General features: G+C 39.0%; 1 protein-coding gene across 2 annotated transcripts in view; it reads right to left on the reverse strand.

Annotated features, from left to right (window-relative positions):
- PARG (poly(ADP-ribose) glycohydrolase) overlaps positions 1-14,346 on the reverse strand; it is a 63,023-nt gene that overhangs the window by 5,805 nt on the left and 42,872 nt on the right. For both annotated transcript variants that reach the window (XM_054636913.2, XM_054636915.2), the window contains exons 11-16: positions 14,150-14,210; positions 13,444-13,519; positions 10,237-10,384; positions 5,209-5,287; positions 4,315-4,423; positions 1,642-1,747 (exon numbers count right to left, since the gene is read on the reverse strand). In XM_054636913.2, the coding sequence (XP_054492888.2) occupies positions 1,642-1,747; positions 4,315-4,423; positions 5,209-5,287; positions 10,237-10,384; positions 13,444-13,519; positions 14,150-14,210 (579 nt within the window). The remainder of the gene's footprint in view (positions 1-1,641; positions 1,748-4,314; positions 4,424-5,208; positions 5,288-10,236; positions 10,385-13,443; positions 13,520-14,149; positions 14,211-14,346) is intronic.

Here is a 14,346-nt window from a genome sequence, read left to right on the forward strand (position 1 = left end):
ATCCCTCAATCAAAAAAACTTCCTCTTGTAAACCCATAGCCAAAATTATAAATTACATGATTCACATGTGAAATTAATCTCAATCTGGGAATGATATTTTAATTAAACCACTGAACCAGCTGTGGATTTAGTATAGCTTCAGTAGTTTAGCTTTTAGAGTCTAATTAACTAGCTTGCATAGGGGAACAGAACCTAATGAATCTTATTATTCATTCCAAACTGCAGTTTCACTTTACAAGATGTTAAAAATATCCTAAAGCTTATTTTGAATTGCTATAGATCTTGTGAAACAAGGATCAAAATTTCTGTCAAGAATCAGGCTTCACAATCTTCTGGACATTAATGATACACAAAACCATGGGAAATTTCCATGCTTCTGGTACAGAAAGAAGCATCACAGGAAGAGCAACAGACCCCTGTGGTACTGGGGTCTGGAGGGATCTGAGCTCTCTTGGCCCTTGCACCCAGCTGATGTGATCCCACTTAACTTCTGGACTTGCACCTGGAGCAATGGCTGTACTGACATCTTTCTTCTACTTTAAAAAAACATACATGGGATATTACAAGTTCAGATCCAAGATCTTATGCAAATTGAAGTACTTGTTAAACCTTCCTAACATAAATCAAGTATGCTCAGATCCTACAGTAAATACTAGTCCTGATTTTGATAAGATATGCATTTGGCAGCCTATTTTAGCTAATGGAAATAAAAAAAAAATGCCAGGAACTCAATGAGCATTGAGAAAAAAATAGATGCTTTATGAATTAAGCACATTAAAAAAAGAAAAGAAACTGGTAGCCTGATGACTGTCTCACTGCATCTACCGAAAGCTGTTCTGAAAAGCAAATTTGAAATACTCTTCAAATGCTTGGAAACAACAAAGAAATGTAAATTTCTACTTAAAATTATATGAACCAGGATATGAATTTATATGTCAAGATCCATCAGTTCTTGAATTGATGGAAAAGGTCTTAAATGAATGTAGGCATGGGATATCTGCTGCATTACAAATACTCTAATTAAATATAAAAGAACATGAGAAAGTGAGTGATATAGCAGGCAAGTCAGGAAAGAAAGCAGCATGACTGAGTGACTGGAAACCTCTCTGGCATACAGCAATATATTAAGGAGTAAGACTAAACATTAACCATTGCCAGCAAATTTGTGAAGCCTTGCAAATTACCAGGTACTTTAAACAGCTTTGCAGAGATACATATTTCAGGCAGAATCTGAAAAGACTGCTCCAGAAAGGTCAACTGATTTATATGACTGACAACTGCAATGAACACGTTCTTCTGTGAACTAAAGATAAACATTTGTGTTTTGGAAGGTTTCAGTGCTACAAGTCCTTGCAAACCCAGCATTTCAGCATCGTGTGCTTGCCCCAAACTTTTAACTGAAAATAGCATAACAGTCTACAGCACGAAGAATAAAGTGGAATGCTCTTTTCTTGTTGAAGGCCACATTACTCACAGCCTAAAGATCAGCAGTAATGTACCAATTCTATAGAATGCCATTTCTTGGCAAACATATATTAATTAGAACAAAAGCAAAAAATGTACTTGAACAAAAACATATGGCCCAGGACCAAAATGTAAGTGATTTGATTAATCTGAACATGAAGAATTGCTATGATTTACCTTTTAATCGGGAGTCCCCTCCAAAGGCACCACATCCCCAGTTTCCTGTGGCTATTGCAGAGAGATGCTGAGGTGGAACGTTGGGGCGAGAGAAGCCACAGTAGGCCTGCATGCACACAAGAGTCAGAGATGGATTTGAGAGGCAGCCTGGTGCAATGCTTCCAAACAGTAAAATGATAACAAAAACCAGCAGTGTCTTCTAGCAATACCAAATTCAAACTACTTCAATACATCCTTAGTCTTCCTTTAAATTCAACATCAATAACAAAAAAATTAAGACAGGAAGACTTTTGCCTTATTTGGATCCAAGTTAAAAATTAAGATACAGGTCCTGAGTCCCAGGCATTTCATCACAGCTACAGGAAGCTTTTCAGGATAAAGACTTAAAATTTTTCTTAAATACCAATCAGTCCTCATAAAAAAACATCAGCCAAACCAACACACCTTATAAATGTAGCAGTGATTTACCATAATTTATTTTAAAAATCTAAACCAAATCAATACACTGAAAATTGTAGACAGATCACAAATTCACTGATGTAGGTAATTAGAATTTTGTACTAAGATATCAGTAAGGTTTACAAACTCTACTTAAATGTCTTTTTTAGGGCAAATTTCATTACCAACCATGAAGAAACAAGCTGATGAATGTTACTTTAGTCAAGATGCTAAGGTTTCACAACTAATTTAAATTAGTCCTTCAGCACTGTACATCATTTCAAGCGGGTGTATTCCCTTTACAGCCAAGAATTAGGGCAGTGTGTTCCTATGTTTGAATTTATTTAAAATAAATTCTATTATATTCTATACCCTCCATACTGCAGAAAGAAGGAGGCTTTAACAATAACAACATTGAGCTCTTATATTCAACACCCAAGCTCACTGCATCTGTAAATGTAGAATCACACTAAGGAAACTCAACAGCATGTTTTGATCCCAAAAATTGGCACACTAGCAAAGTATAACTGAATTAGCATTACTGTACTCCACTGCCCAGTAAAAACAGCACTGCCACTGCTAGAACAGGCCACACACCTCTCACTACCTATGCCTTATACTGGCCATGCAAGGCCCTAATTCTGGTCCATTAACCTTCTAGTTAACTTAGGAGAATCTGCTTTGTGAACTGGACACTGATTCCAGACACAGCATGTCAGCAGATAAAAGCAGATAAAATTTGTGCATGGGATAACAGCAAAAGCCTTGAAAAGTTAAGGTCCCATAACCACAGACAGCTCACTGGTGGCAATTACTAGTCCCTGTCAAAGTACAACCTTAAAAGCTGGGAAAAGACTGCTTTAGCTTCAACAAAAGAGCAGCAGCAAAACAAGAAGAAAAACAAGTGACAGGAAAACCTTGGCTATGCAGATGATAAAGCACCTGCCACAGCTTGGGAAAGTAACCCAATGTTCCCAAACATTATGTTTGGGAATCCATGGCAGACACCAAGGACTGGGAAACATCTCAAATATCTTACTTAAGGAGAAGATCCCAAATTAGGGATGGCAGAGGAGAGAAAAAAAATTATGTCCACTACAGTTCCACTTTCCCCTGTCAAAGAGCTCTTCAGCCTGGGAACTTGGATGTGTGAGATTATCAAGGACCACAGCCACTGCAAAGTGCAGTTTTTACACAGCTGACTCAGGGCAGGGTCAAGGACTGAAAACTTTGAATAAATTATGATAATGATTAATAATGTGCAAGGATTATTAGTAAGAAGCATGCTAGCTTTGAATGTCAACCCAGAAGCTTTGTTTAAAGGATTAAACTGGCCTGCATTGTCAGTCTTTATACACACATATGTAGTTACAACAGCCCTTACAGCTATTGTGAAAATAAAGGGGATTTATGAACAGCTGGATCAAATCTCAAGAAAACATCAATATAGGAAAAGGTAAACTCCCAGGCAATATGTCAATATCCCAAGAGCAAAGAAGAAAGGTGGAAGAAAAGCAAGTGGGACCATATTTATGAAGTGCCCCATGTTAAAACATGAGGCACCTCCTTTTCCACCTTGACTGCACAGCCGAGTAGGATTCAACAGCACAAATCATAGGGAAAGAACTTAGACTCATAATTTAGTTTGAGTTGGAAGGGACCTCAAAGATTGCCTCATTCCAACCTGCCTGCCATGGGCTGGGATGCCATTCACTATCTCAGGTTGTTCAGGGCTCCATCCAACCTGGGACTGAACACTACCAGGGATCCACAGGTTCCTTTGGCAACCTGTTCCAGTGCCTCACAACCCTCACAGTAAGGAATTTCTTCCTAATACCTAATTTAAACCTGTCCTCTGTCAGTTTAAAACCACTGGCCCTTGTACTGTCACTACCTGCCCATATTAAAAGTCCCTCCCTGAAGCCTTCTCTTCTCCATGATAGACAACCCCAACTCTCAGCCCATCATTTGGAAGCAGGACAGGGAAGAATTAACAAAATATATATCCAAGTTTCATTCAAATTTTTGAAAGTTGTATAAAATACACCTTTGAATAGCACATCAAAGGACAAGAAATATATTTGACAATCTTTTGCTTTAACATTCTGGACAGCAAGTACCTGTCATATGAGACACAACTAAGCAAGAACTTCCTTAGATGAAGACAATAACATAAAAACATTTGAAAAAGCTCTATAAACATTAGATTGCAGGTTATTGTAAGAAGTTACTGGCCTTGTTGAGCTCTCTTCTAATTTTATCTGGACCAAATTGATCAAGGAACCGTCTGAAGTGAAATGCATCTATAGCAACAATTTCAGTGTAGCGTCGTTGCCATTCATCCCTAAAATTGGAGGGGGGAGAAAAGTAGATGACATTAGCTGTTTAATATCAGCCATATAACCCCAATTCAAAATGAGCAATTCCCTTCTCTGTTAGAAGCAGCTGAAAAGGTGAACTCAACAGACAATGGAATACTTTCTCTTTGTGGGTTGGGAATGAAAGCAGCATCAAAAATGAGACAGGCCTCCCCATAAATTCAGAAATACCCTGGCTAGACTTTGAGCATGAACGTGAAACAAATCTAATTACACAGCACTATTTATCAAGTATGTAAGAACATTGCAAGGTCAGTGTTTCTCTGTCTTCCTCCAACATTTAAATGAGAGTACACTGTGTATGTTTCTATACCAAATGAGTAATTTTCTGTATATACTCTAATGACATTGCTGGAGAAATAAATTCAAGAGCTCACAGCCTTCTACTCAGATTCATGGTATCCATTCTTATTTTGCCACACATCAGCTGCACTGTGGCATCTGAGGTATCATTGTCAAACTTCTTGTGATATTGCAAACCATAGTTCAATCAGTATCTTAGCAAAAATGTGCAAACACATATATCTCTAAACTGTAAAAGATGTTAGTCTAAGAACCAACATAAGGGCAGGTACCACTTATTAGCATTAGTATGGCACTACTAATATGACATAACTTTCTTAGGCAGTTGGCTCTGCTGAAGAGAGCAACATCAAGCAAATATCTTATTAAGGCAAATGCTAGGAAAAAAGTTTTCAAATTTCTAACATTTCTTTCTTCCTTCATTTAAAATACTTATGTGCAACTTTACCTAGGGGTCTTATCTTCGTGGCTCCTTGCCCAGCGGTAAGTCTCTGCATAGCCTGTGTACTCACTGTACTGCTCAGTACCTGAAACAAATTATTGTCCAGATTACATATAAAATATGTACATTTTTTTTTCACTTGGCAAATCTTTGATAGGAATCACTGCTTCTCCAAATGAACACACAGCTCTCAGAAGCAATGGGAAACAGAGAATTTGTATTTGCACCACGAGTACAAGATTTCCTTGTAAAGCTCCCTTGCACAGGTGATGAGCAGCACCACCACAGAACACTACGAGTGCAGATCTATGTATGCTGCCCAGTATTTAACAATAAAGGCTCAGCACAAAAAACCACAGCCTGGAATGTACTTGGCTGCTCTTGAAAAGGTCCAGAAGGGGATCCTGGCAATTATTAAAGGCTGTCAGAAAGCAGCTCCTTAAAGCCACCTGTAATTTTAGCTATTATGCTCTGCTATACCAAATCCTTTTTAAAGGTTTATCCCAAGACAGAGTGTATCTTAACTGAGAACAAGGATCATAACCCTTCTAAAAAGGTTGCCTTTCACCTCATTTTCTAGAGCTTCAGGACCTTGCTTCAAAACCTGGGCATTGCACAAATGTTTCAGACAAATACTCCTGAAGTAATGCCCCAACAAAATCACACCTTCTCTCCATTCTGAGCTCACAACAGCTGAGTTGCAGAAATCACAGAATTGCCTGGGTTGGAAGGGACCCCCAAGGATCATGAGTCCAACTCTTCAGTGAACTCATGGCCTTGGCGTTATCGGCACCATGCTCTGACCAGCTGAGCTGACTTGTTTGGAGCTTCGTGCAGGTATGGTTTGGCACAATTACAAACAGTAAGAGTAAGAAGAGAACCGTTTAGCAGTCCCTTAATTTGTGATACCAGCTATGTCTATAAATAGAATGGGGAGAAATAAGGTTTAAGGAATTGCAAGCTGACAGCACAAAACATCTGATTAAAGTGAGAGTACTGCCTAACTATTGCACAGATCAGCAACATTCTGAGAATACAAAGGTTGAAATTTAATCTGAGTTTTCTAATCTCTAAATAAAAATGCAATTGAAGTTGAACAATCAAAACCATAGAACTATTAACTTTAAACCTCACTGACAAGGAAACTTGAATGTTTACCTCCAGTAGTCTCAAGCATGGGAAACAAGCTGTTAAAAACTCTACAATGATGCATATACGTCAAAATATTTTCCCCATTTACACATATTAATTTTAACTGACAAGACTTATCAATGCACATTTAATTCATCTGTCCTGTTACTCACTCATTATTTATTTAGTCTAGAACATTAATCATTCTGAAGGCACACAAATCTCACTTAAGGCTATTTTGAAAAGCTGCTATGCAAAATGAGTGGGATGGTAAGAGATTTCTCACCAAGTTCACTTCCTGATTAAAAAAAAATCATCTGAAAAATGTGGATAACAAAATATGCCTAAGTATTCACACACATTCATGCCCAGACAAAGACAAAAGACAACCACAAGCAGCTTCCATATTCTGAAATCAGCCTTCTAATTGAATTGCAGGCTATCAGCCTTCACTAAGACTTTTCCTGACATGAGTAAAATTCAGTTCTCTTGACAGGCTTGATGAAAGTGTCTAAGCACAGAGCAAGAAAAGACAGATAAGGGAAGTATGTGACTCTTCTGAGAGGTCTCTTTAGAGGACAACCTAGCAAAATTTCCAGCTTGAAAAAGGAAACATTTCCTTTGGTGTCTAAGATGGGAAAAGAAAATTCTAGGTCATCAAGATATTGCACCAGGATAGATTAAATGATAAAGTATTAGGCTGGCTTTTTCAAGGTTCATTGTTTCATTCATTTTTATGGAAGTGTAGTGTCTGATGACGAAAGCACCAGGAAACAAACAAGCAAGCAATACACCCATATACACACATATATCCACTAAAAGAAAAAAAAAATCAATACTGGAGAAACTCAAGGAAATCACACAGACTACAAAGTCATGTCCCAGGAATCTGAAGTTAATGAAAATCAATGAGTTTTCATAAGTGAAGCTCTGGAAATTTGTCATACAATTTTCACTGGCAATACTTCTGCCTGTGAATTACTGGGATACAAACTTCTGTTGCTGAGAGAACAGAAGCAGTATGGGATAAGCTAGATATGTTAATATTTTGGGTGACTCTTTTTTCTTCCCATCAAAAAAAAAGAGGTCAAAGAAGGCAAACCATGAATAAGGTTCCACCAGAACTTTAAAAACAAGCTCCAGAAAAGCCTACCTAAAATCAAAAGAATGTATATATAAGTACCATTTAAAAATCTATCCTTTGTGAGACTTGTAAAAGTAACAGCATCAGGCAAAAAGTGAAATTGCCAGCCAAATGTTGGTGTTTATGGGACCTCTCCAATTTAGACAGATTTGCAATTATTACTAAAAATAAATTTACCTTCCTCAGATTCCATAGTCTATCTTTACATGTGCATATGATGTGTACAGCATTATAATGTTTCCAGGGATTGGGAAAAATCCCACCATAGTGTTCCTCTAGTATTTCTAATCAGCTAGAAATTATACCCCCAAAGAGGCAGGACCACTAGCACTAAACAAAAAGTAGATGTGAAAATTGCAAAAGTTTAGTTTTATAGTCACCAATATAAAGGCACATTCAGTGCCATAAGTGAGAGGAAGGTCCTTCCTTCCCTTTCAATCAGTTCTGCCAAACCTTATCCTGGACCACCATTAGTCTTTGGCTCTCCCAACACTGGCACAATCAGTCTGCTAAATCCAGCTGAAAACCAATTTTCTCCTCTGAGTAAATTTTCAGCCAAACCAATTATCTCATCCCATTTGCTGCCTGGCTAATGTGGTCAGAAGGCTCCAAAACTGCCTTGCTAAGATGCAGTCCCCACTGGCCATTGATACATCTTTAAATTTAAAGCAAACAAGGAACACAGCTTCATCTGCTCTTAACACTGCCTGAGGATGTGTGAGCTCAAACAGGAGGGAAAAAAGAAAGAAAGAAAAGAACTGAATGAAAACCACTCACACTTATTCACAGCTCTACCAGAAATGCAGCTGTAGGAATCTCTGGTGTTGCTGCTGACATTTCTGTAGGTAGATGTCTGTGTTGAAGAACTCCACTGTTTGCATGACTATTTTCATAGTCATTACAGCAGTGATCTTAACCAGATACTGGAAAATCACAACAAATTTAATTTATCTCCCAATTTCTTGGGCTCCACTGCAAATTTAAGCTACACAGTAATACCCATTAGGCTGCCGAGTCAAGATGCATCACAAAGAATGTAATTTATCAAGAGGATCGTGACACAGAAGAGGCTTGGCTAAGAACCAAGGTGGAAAAGCTCCAGGGATTAAATAAAAATGATGGAATGGATATTTCCATTAGAGAAGAACTCCATATCCCAAATACTAATTGCAAAACACTGGAAGATAAAATATTAAGAAAGATAAAACATTGCTGCAAAAAAACATTCTCACCTTTACTTGTCCATGCCAAATCACCATTTTTGTTTGCAGGGGAATGGAAGGTCTTTCAAAACACTAATTTAGTGTTTCCCCCTAATCAGTTATTACCCAGACTGATAGCTGTGCTGTTTTTCCCCTTCCCAAAAAAGTCTCTCCCAGAGGACAGTGCTTAAAATATGCTAATATAGTATCACATCCAAAATATAGAATAGAAGTCTCTGATGGCCAAGAACAACTTTTCTGACTCAGTTTTTTAAAATGTAATCACAAAAGCCAATTTATCAAAAACTTTTCACAGAAAGGGCATTAATTCTGGCAGAGTGGAAAAACAAAATAAAACACTGTCTTAAAAAGATTGCCAAACATAAGACTGAAAACAAAAGATACTCTGCCCAGCACAATCAATAACTCAGAACAGAGTAAGACCTGCAAGATTTAAGCTCAAATTTCTACTGTGTATGCATGTGAGAGAAAGAAGTGCTATTGATGGATTTTTCCAAGGAATGTGTTCTAATACCTACAGAAACTCTTGACTTTTGAGACAGCTCAGGTAACTAAACCCAATATTTTTGCTACAGCAGACTGAAAAATATAAACATAGTCTATTGTAATTTCTACCCAGGGGATCTCTCTCAGTAAATATATTTTTTCTTTATAGTTGCTCTTTAGTGTAAATAAAGTAGTATTATGGCATCATTTTGTTTCCTCAGTCATGAAAAATGCTCATTCATGCATAGAACTGAGACATGCAGCACGACCTGGGCTGCTCCAGTTCTTAACAGTGACATTTGGTTTTTGATGCTGTTTTAATCCAATGGATAACTAAATAATCCAGGGTCTATGACAGAGTGGGAAGCAAAAGAAAAAGCCCTTTCAGCTAAGCTCTGGGCAGACAGGACATCACACACAACTCCTCAGCAAGGTACTGGAGAAGCAGGTTATTTCTGATATGATTAGGAACCCATAACTAACATACAAGTAACATATGTCAAACTTACAAGATCAAAATCCTTCAGAGACACTTCCTAGCTTTCTACCCTTTCCTAATGGATGTGGATTTTCTACTCTTCCTCTTCCTCCCCTTTTAGGTAATCAGAAGGTAGCTCCTCTTCTCAAGAGTGTTCAATCCCACTGATCACATCAAATGTTACAAATTTAGGAGAGGAACAAAAACCCCACATCTTTTAACATAAGAGGAGCAATATCAGCTAACAGCTGGAAATTGTGGCTGTTACCTATATTGCCCATCAGCAGTCTTTATCTCAAGACCCCAAGTCCTCAAACACATTTAAAAAGGATTAAATAAGTTCTTTTGCTTGCTGTCAGTTTTCTTCCTTTCACAGAATATGTATGGAACAGTGTCCCTTGTGGTGTTAGCTGGGATGAAGTAGGAGGCTCTTTGTCAAATGGGTATTAATATTTTTCCCTTTTATTTTTTTTAATTCTTACAGCATTTAAACATACTAAACTTCAACTTGAAATGTATTTCGTATATATAAAACCAGAAATTGATGTGAAACATTTTCTGCAAAGACTAACCTGTGATGATAAGACATTCATTGTGATCCAAGACTTCAGTGATGAGCCTTGATACAATCAGTTCTGGATTGATTAAAAACCGAATTTCTTCTTGTACTAGTCCTGCCCCGGTCACACCACCTCCGACAAAACGGTTTGCAAAGTCAACCTACCAAAAATACATTCAGGAGGGTTATGATAGGATAAGGAAAAAAAATCCTTTAATTACCAAATTTAATTTAATCCTGTACAAATTTCAATTATTGTGTTGAAATCTGCTGCTATCACTTAAAACTACAAGCAGAGAAACTGATTAACATCATCATGCCTCTCTCTTTTTTTCCATTCAACTTTTCAGAAAGCTTACAACAAATGAGACACTACACAGCAAAAGAAATTTTGCATCTCAAACGTTCCAAATCCAAGTTGTGTGGGTTTCCCTTGAAGAAGCACATATTTCAGAACAAAACACATTCCAGTAAATGTGACAGATGAAAAGAGCATTCTTTTTAGAGCCATTGAAACATCATTAGTTTGTCCTTTGGAAAGCATTCTGCCCCAACTGTGCCCATGGAAGTATTTTAGATTAGCACTGCCCCTGTAACAGTTCCATACTCAAAAAACCCTCTAACAAATTCTTCTTGCAATGTAATACCAATCTCTTATGAATTGTCCTTGAAAAGCACTTGAACAAGGCAATCACTTTGACTCTCAAGGTTTCTGTTTGAAATAGAGAAGCTCTGGACTATTTTTTGCTGCAATAGTACATATTTTGCAAATTACATTTTCCTACAAACAACAGTTTTAAAAGGAGTTTGTTTATTCAATAAAGTAATTACTATTCACTCAACTAACTGCCCATATAAATATATATATTATTATTATAATATTATAATTTTTAAAAGTTACTTCATCCTCCAAATACTATTAGCTTCTTACTGATTTTTACTTAGGCAGCTGATGAGAGCACAGGTACAGGAGGGAGACAGAAGTTGCTGGGGTGCCATGAACACCTGTGTAGATTACAAACTGACCCAAGAGGCAGAGTCCAAAGCACACCAAGAGCGAGCCACTACAGCAGCATGTGTTCCTCTAGTCTATCCTGGAAATACCAACACATTTCAGTTGTTTAAGATTTGCTAAACTTGACTATGATAAAAAAGTTGAAATATGAAAACCACTGAGATGTACAGTGTGCCAGGATCCCAGAGCACTGTAACTGTGCTGGGCAGCCTCCCCTGGGGCCAGCCTTGTCCCACACAAAACCCTGTCCTGCCCCTCACCTGAGACACATCATCACCTGAGGCACATCACCTGTGGGCCCAGGCCCAGCCCTGCTGATGCTCATCACACATCTCTCACTGTCCCTGGTGCCCTGACTCACCACCTTGCCTTTGTCTGATGGCCACAGCCAGTCAGCAAGGGCTGTGGCTGTCACCATCCCTCCCCACTGAGGCTGGGGTCACTGTGGGCTCCAGCACTGTCCTGCCTTGCTCATCCTGCTCCCTGCTGGAGTGACTGCTCTGTTGTCAACTTACTGTAAATCTCCCATACCTTCTCAGTGATTTCTCAGGGGCAGCTCCTCACAGCACTGACTCCAACTCTCTTCACAGCACGACCAACAAACTCCAACCCTCTCCACAGCACAACCAACAAACTCCAGCTCCCTTCACGGCACAACCAACAAACTCCAACCCTCTCCACAGCACAACCAACAAACTCCAGCTCTCTCCACGGCACGACCAACAAACTCCAGCTCTCTCCACGGCACGACCAACAAACTCCAGCCCTCTCCACGGCACGACCAACAAACTCCAGCCCTCTCCACGGCACGACCAACAAACTCCAGCCCTCTCCACGGCACGACCAACAAACTCCAGCCCTCTCCACGGCACGACCAACAAACTCCAGCCCTCTCCACGGCACGACCAACAAACTCCAGCCCTCTCCACGGCACGACCAACAAACTCCAGCCCTCTCCACGGCACGACCAACAAACTCCAGCCCTCTCCACGGCACGACCAACAAACTCCAGCCCTCTCCACGGCACGACCAACAAACTCCAGCCCTCTCCACGGCACGACCAACAAACTCCAGCCCTCTCCACGGCACGACCAACAAACTCCAGCTCCCTTCACAGCACAACCAACAAACTCCAGCTCTCTCCACAGCAGAGCCAACAAACTCCAACCCTCTCCACAGCACAACCCACTCTTTTGTAGCACTCTTCTTATTTGACACAGCTGTGGCCTATTAAGGGCAGGCCTGTTCCTAATCTTTGGTGATTGGTACAGCTGCAACTCCTCAGGTGTGAGACTACCTGCTGCACTATTTTCTTAAATTCTATCCCTCCACACTGCTCCTCATCTGAGCAGAGGTATTTTGTTTGAGAAGACTTGAAATAGCCAAGAGGAAAATATCACATCCTAGGCAATACCCCCTTATACAGGGTACAACACTAGAAAAATGGTTATTATTGAGCAATTGCTGAGTTCTTCATAATTTCAGCACACATTTGAGTGCCCCAGTTTCATAAAGTTATGAGACATTTTAAAGTCTGAACAAAAAGCATTGCAGAAAAAAATTCTCCTTGTCTCCTTCCTCCTCTTCCAATGCAGTACTTGTCCCTGGCTAAAAAAGTTATAATTTTTTACTTTTTTTTGGTAAAAGAATTCTAGAAGGCAGACCTTTTTTTTTCTTAAAGAAAAGCAGAAAGCAAACAACTAATTTGAAAACTCAAATGTATTCCTTCCTATAAATATGGACAGGACAGCCTCCTTATGAATTTCTTTTGCTGACTGCCTCCCAGACTGAAACAGTGGTGCTGGCAGCAGCAAGAAAGCCTCCTGGGTCACTGACCTGGTCACTGTCTGGGGCACACAAATATTTTTTTTTAAATAAACTGAAACCCTTGACAAGTCATCAAGATCACAGCCTGAATCTTTTGTCTTGTCAATCTTTGATCCTGGCTTGAACCAGAAGACCTAAAGCTGTCCAGGACTTGTGATTTTCTGTCAGCCCTTTCTGTAACAGGTACATGTGCTACCTAGATGAGCTGGGGAATATTGACAGTACTGCCCATGGAATTAATTTTGATAGGTTTTTTTATGCTGCATAACATCTTGTCATTTAAGTCAATTGAGGATAAAGAAGTAACTTTATTAAGCTGATAGACCATAAAAGTATGACAAAAACACAAAATCCACATGAACTGTTATATGCACTTACCTGCAGCATACCTTGTCCATTGCTTTCAATGGTGCCTTCATAGGTGACATGCAATCTAGTTAATTTTTTCTGAGATCTACCATTGAGGAAAAATATTGTACAGAAATGATCATTTCAGAACCCCCACAAAAACCCATTCATTTTAAAACAAAATTCACCCAAACCCCAGCTGCTTACACACCTTAAACATAAGGTGGTTTAAAAAAAACCCAAAAACCCCGATGGATTAAAAAACAGTTTGCATCACAGAAACAATGTCATTTGTCAGTTTCTCCACCTTCTATTGTAAAACCCCACATCTGAAGTTTGAAGTTTTTCTTGCTCCCCAGCAATGAAGCTATAATACTTGTGCTCATGCTGATCATCACCCATAGTTCATTACATTACCTATCATTTCTTAAATAAGAAATGATTGGTAATATAATCCCTCTCTTTTTTTCTCCCCTCTCAAACAACAGCATCAAAGATATGTTTGTGTTTTAAAACTTCAACTAATACTTGTTTGCTTTACAGGCAAACATATGGGAAAATTCAGGACACAAACTACTTGTGGCAATTCAGCCACTGCCCTCTATTTCTTTCTGCAACAGTCCATAGCAAAGATTGTTCTCTGTAGTACTTCTAGACCTGAATCAACTCCAAATGAATGACACTCAGTTACTGTGGACTTAAGAAACTTCTTACAGTAACAGGATGTTTGACTTACCTCTCCCAATCTGGAAACTCCTGGAGACACTGCCTTGTGAACGTCACCAATCCCGTAGGTTCTACAGGCAAACCAACCCCAAAGGAAAATGTATTAAGTGTGGGAGCTTAGCCCTGAGATTATCTTAACTGGTCATCTTTGAAAACTACAAACATCATCCTTGGTCAATACCAAGAGCTTAACTTTCCTCAAGAGTG

This window comes from Agelaius phoeniceus, chromosome 9, assembly GCF_051311805.1.
Source record: "Agelaius phoeniceus isolate bAgePho1 chromosome 9, bAgePho1.hap1, whole genome shotgun sequence".
In the NCBI taxonomy this organism is placed as follows: domain Eukaryota; kingdom Metazoa; phylum Chordata; class Aves; order Passeriformes; family Icteridae; genus Agelaius; species Agelaius phoeniceus.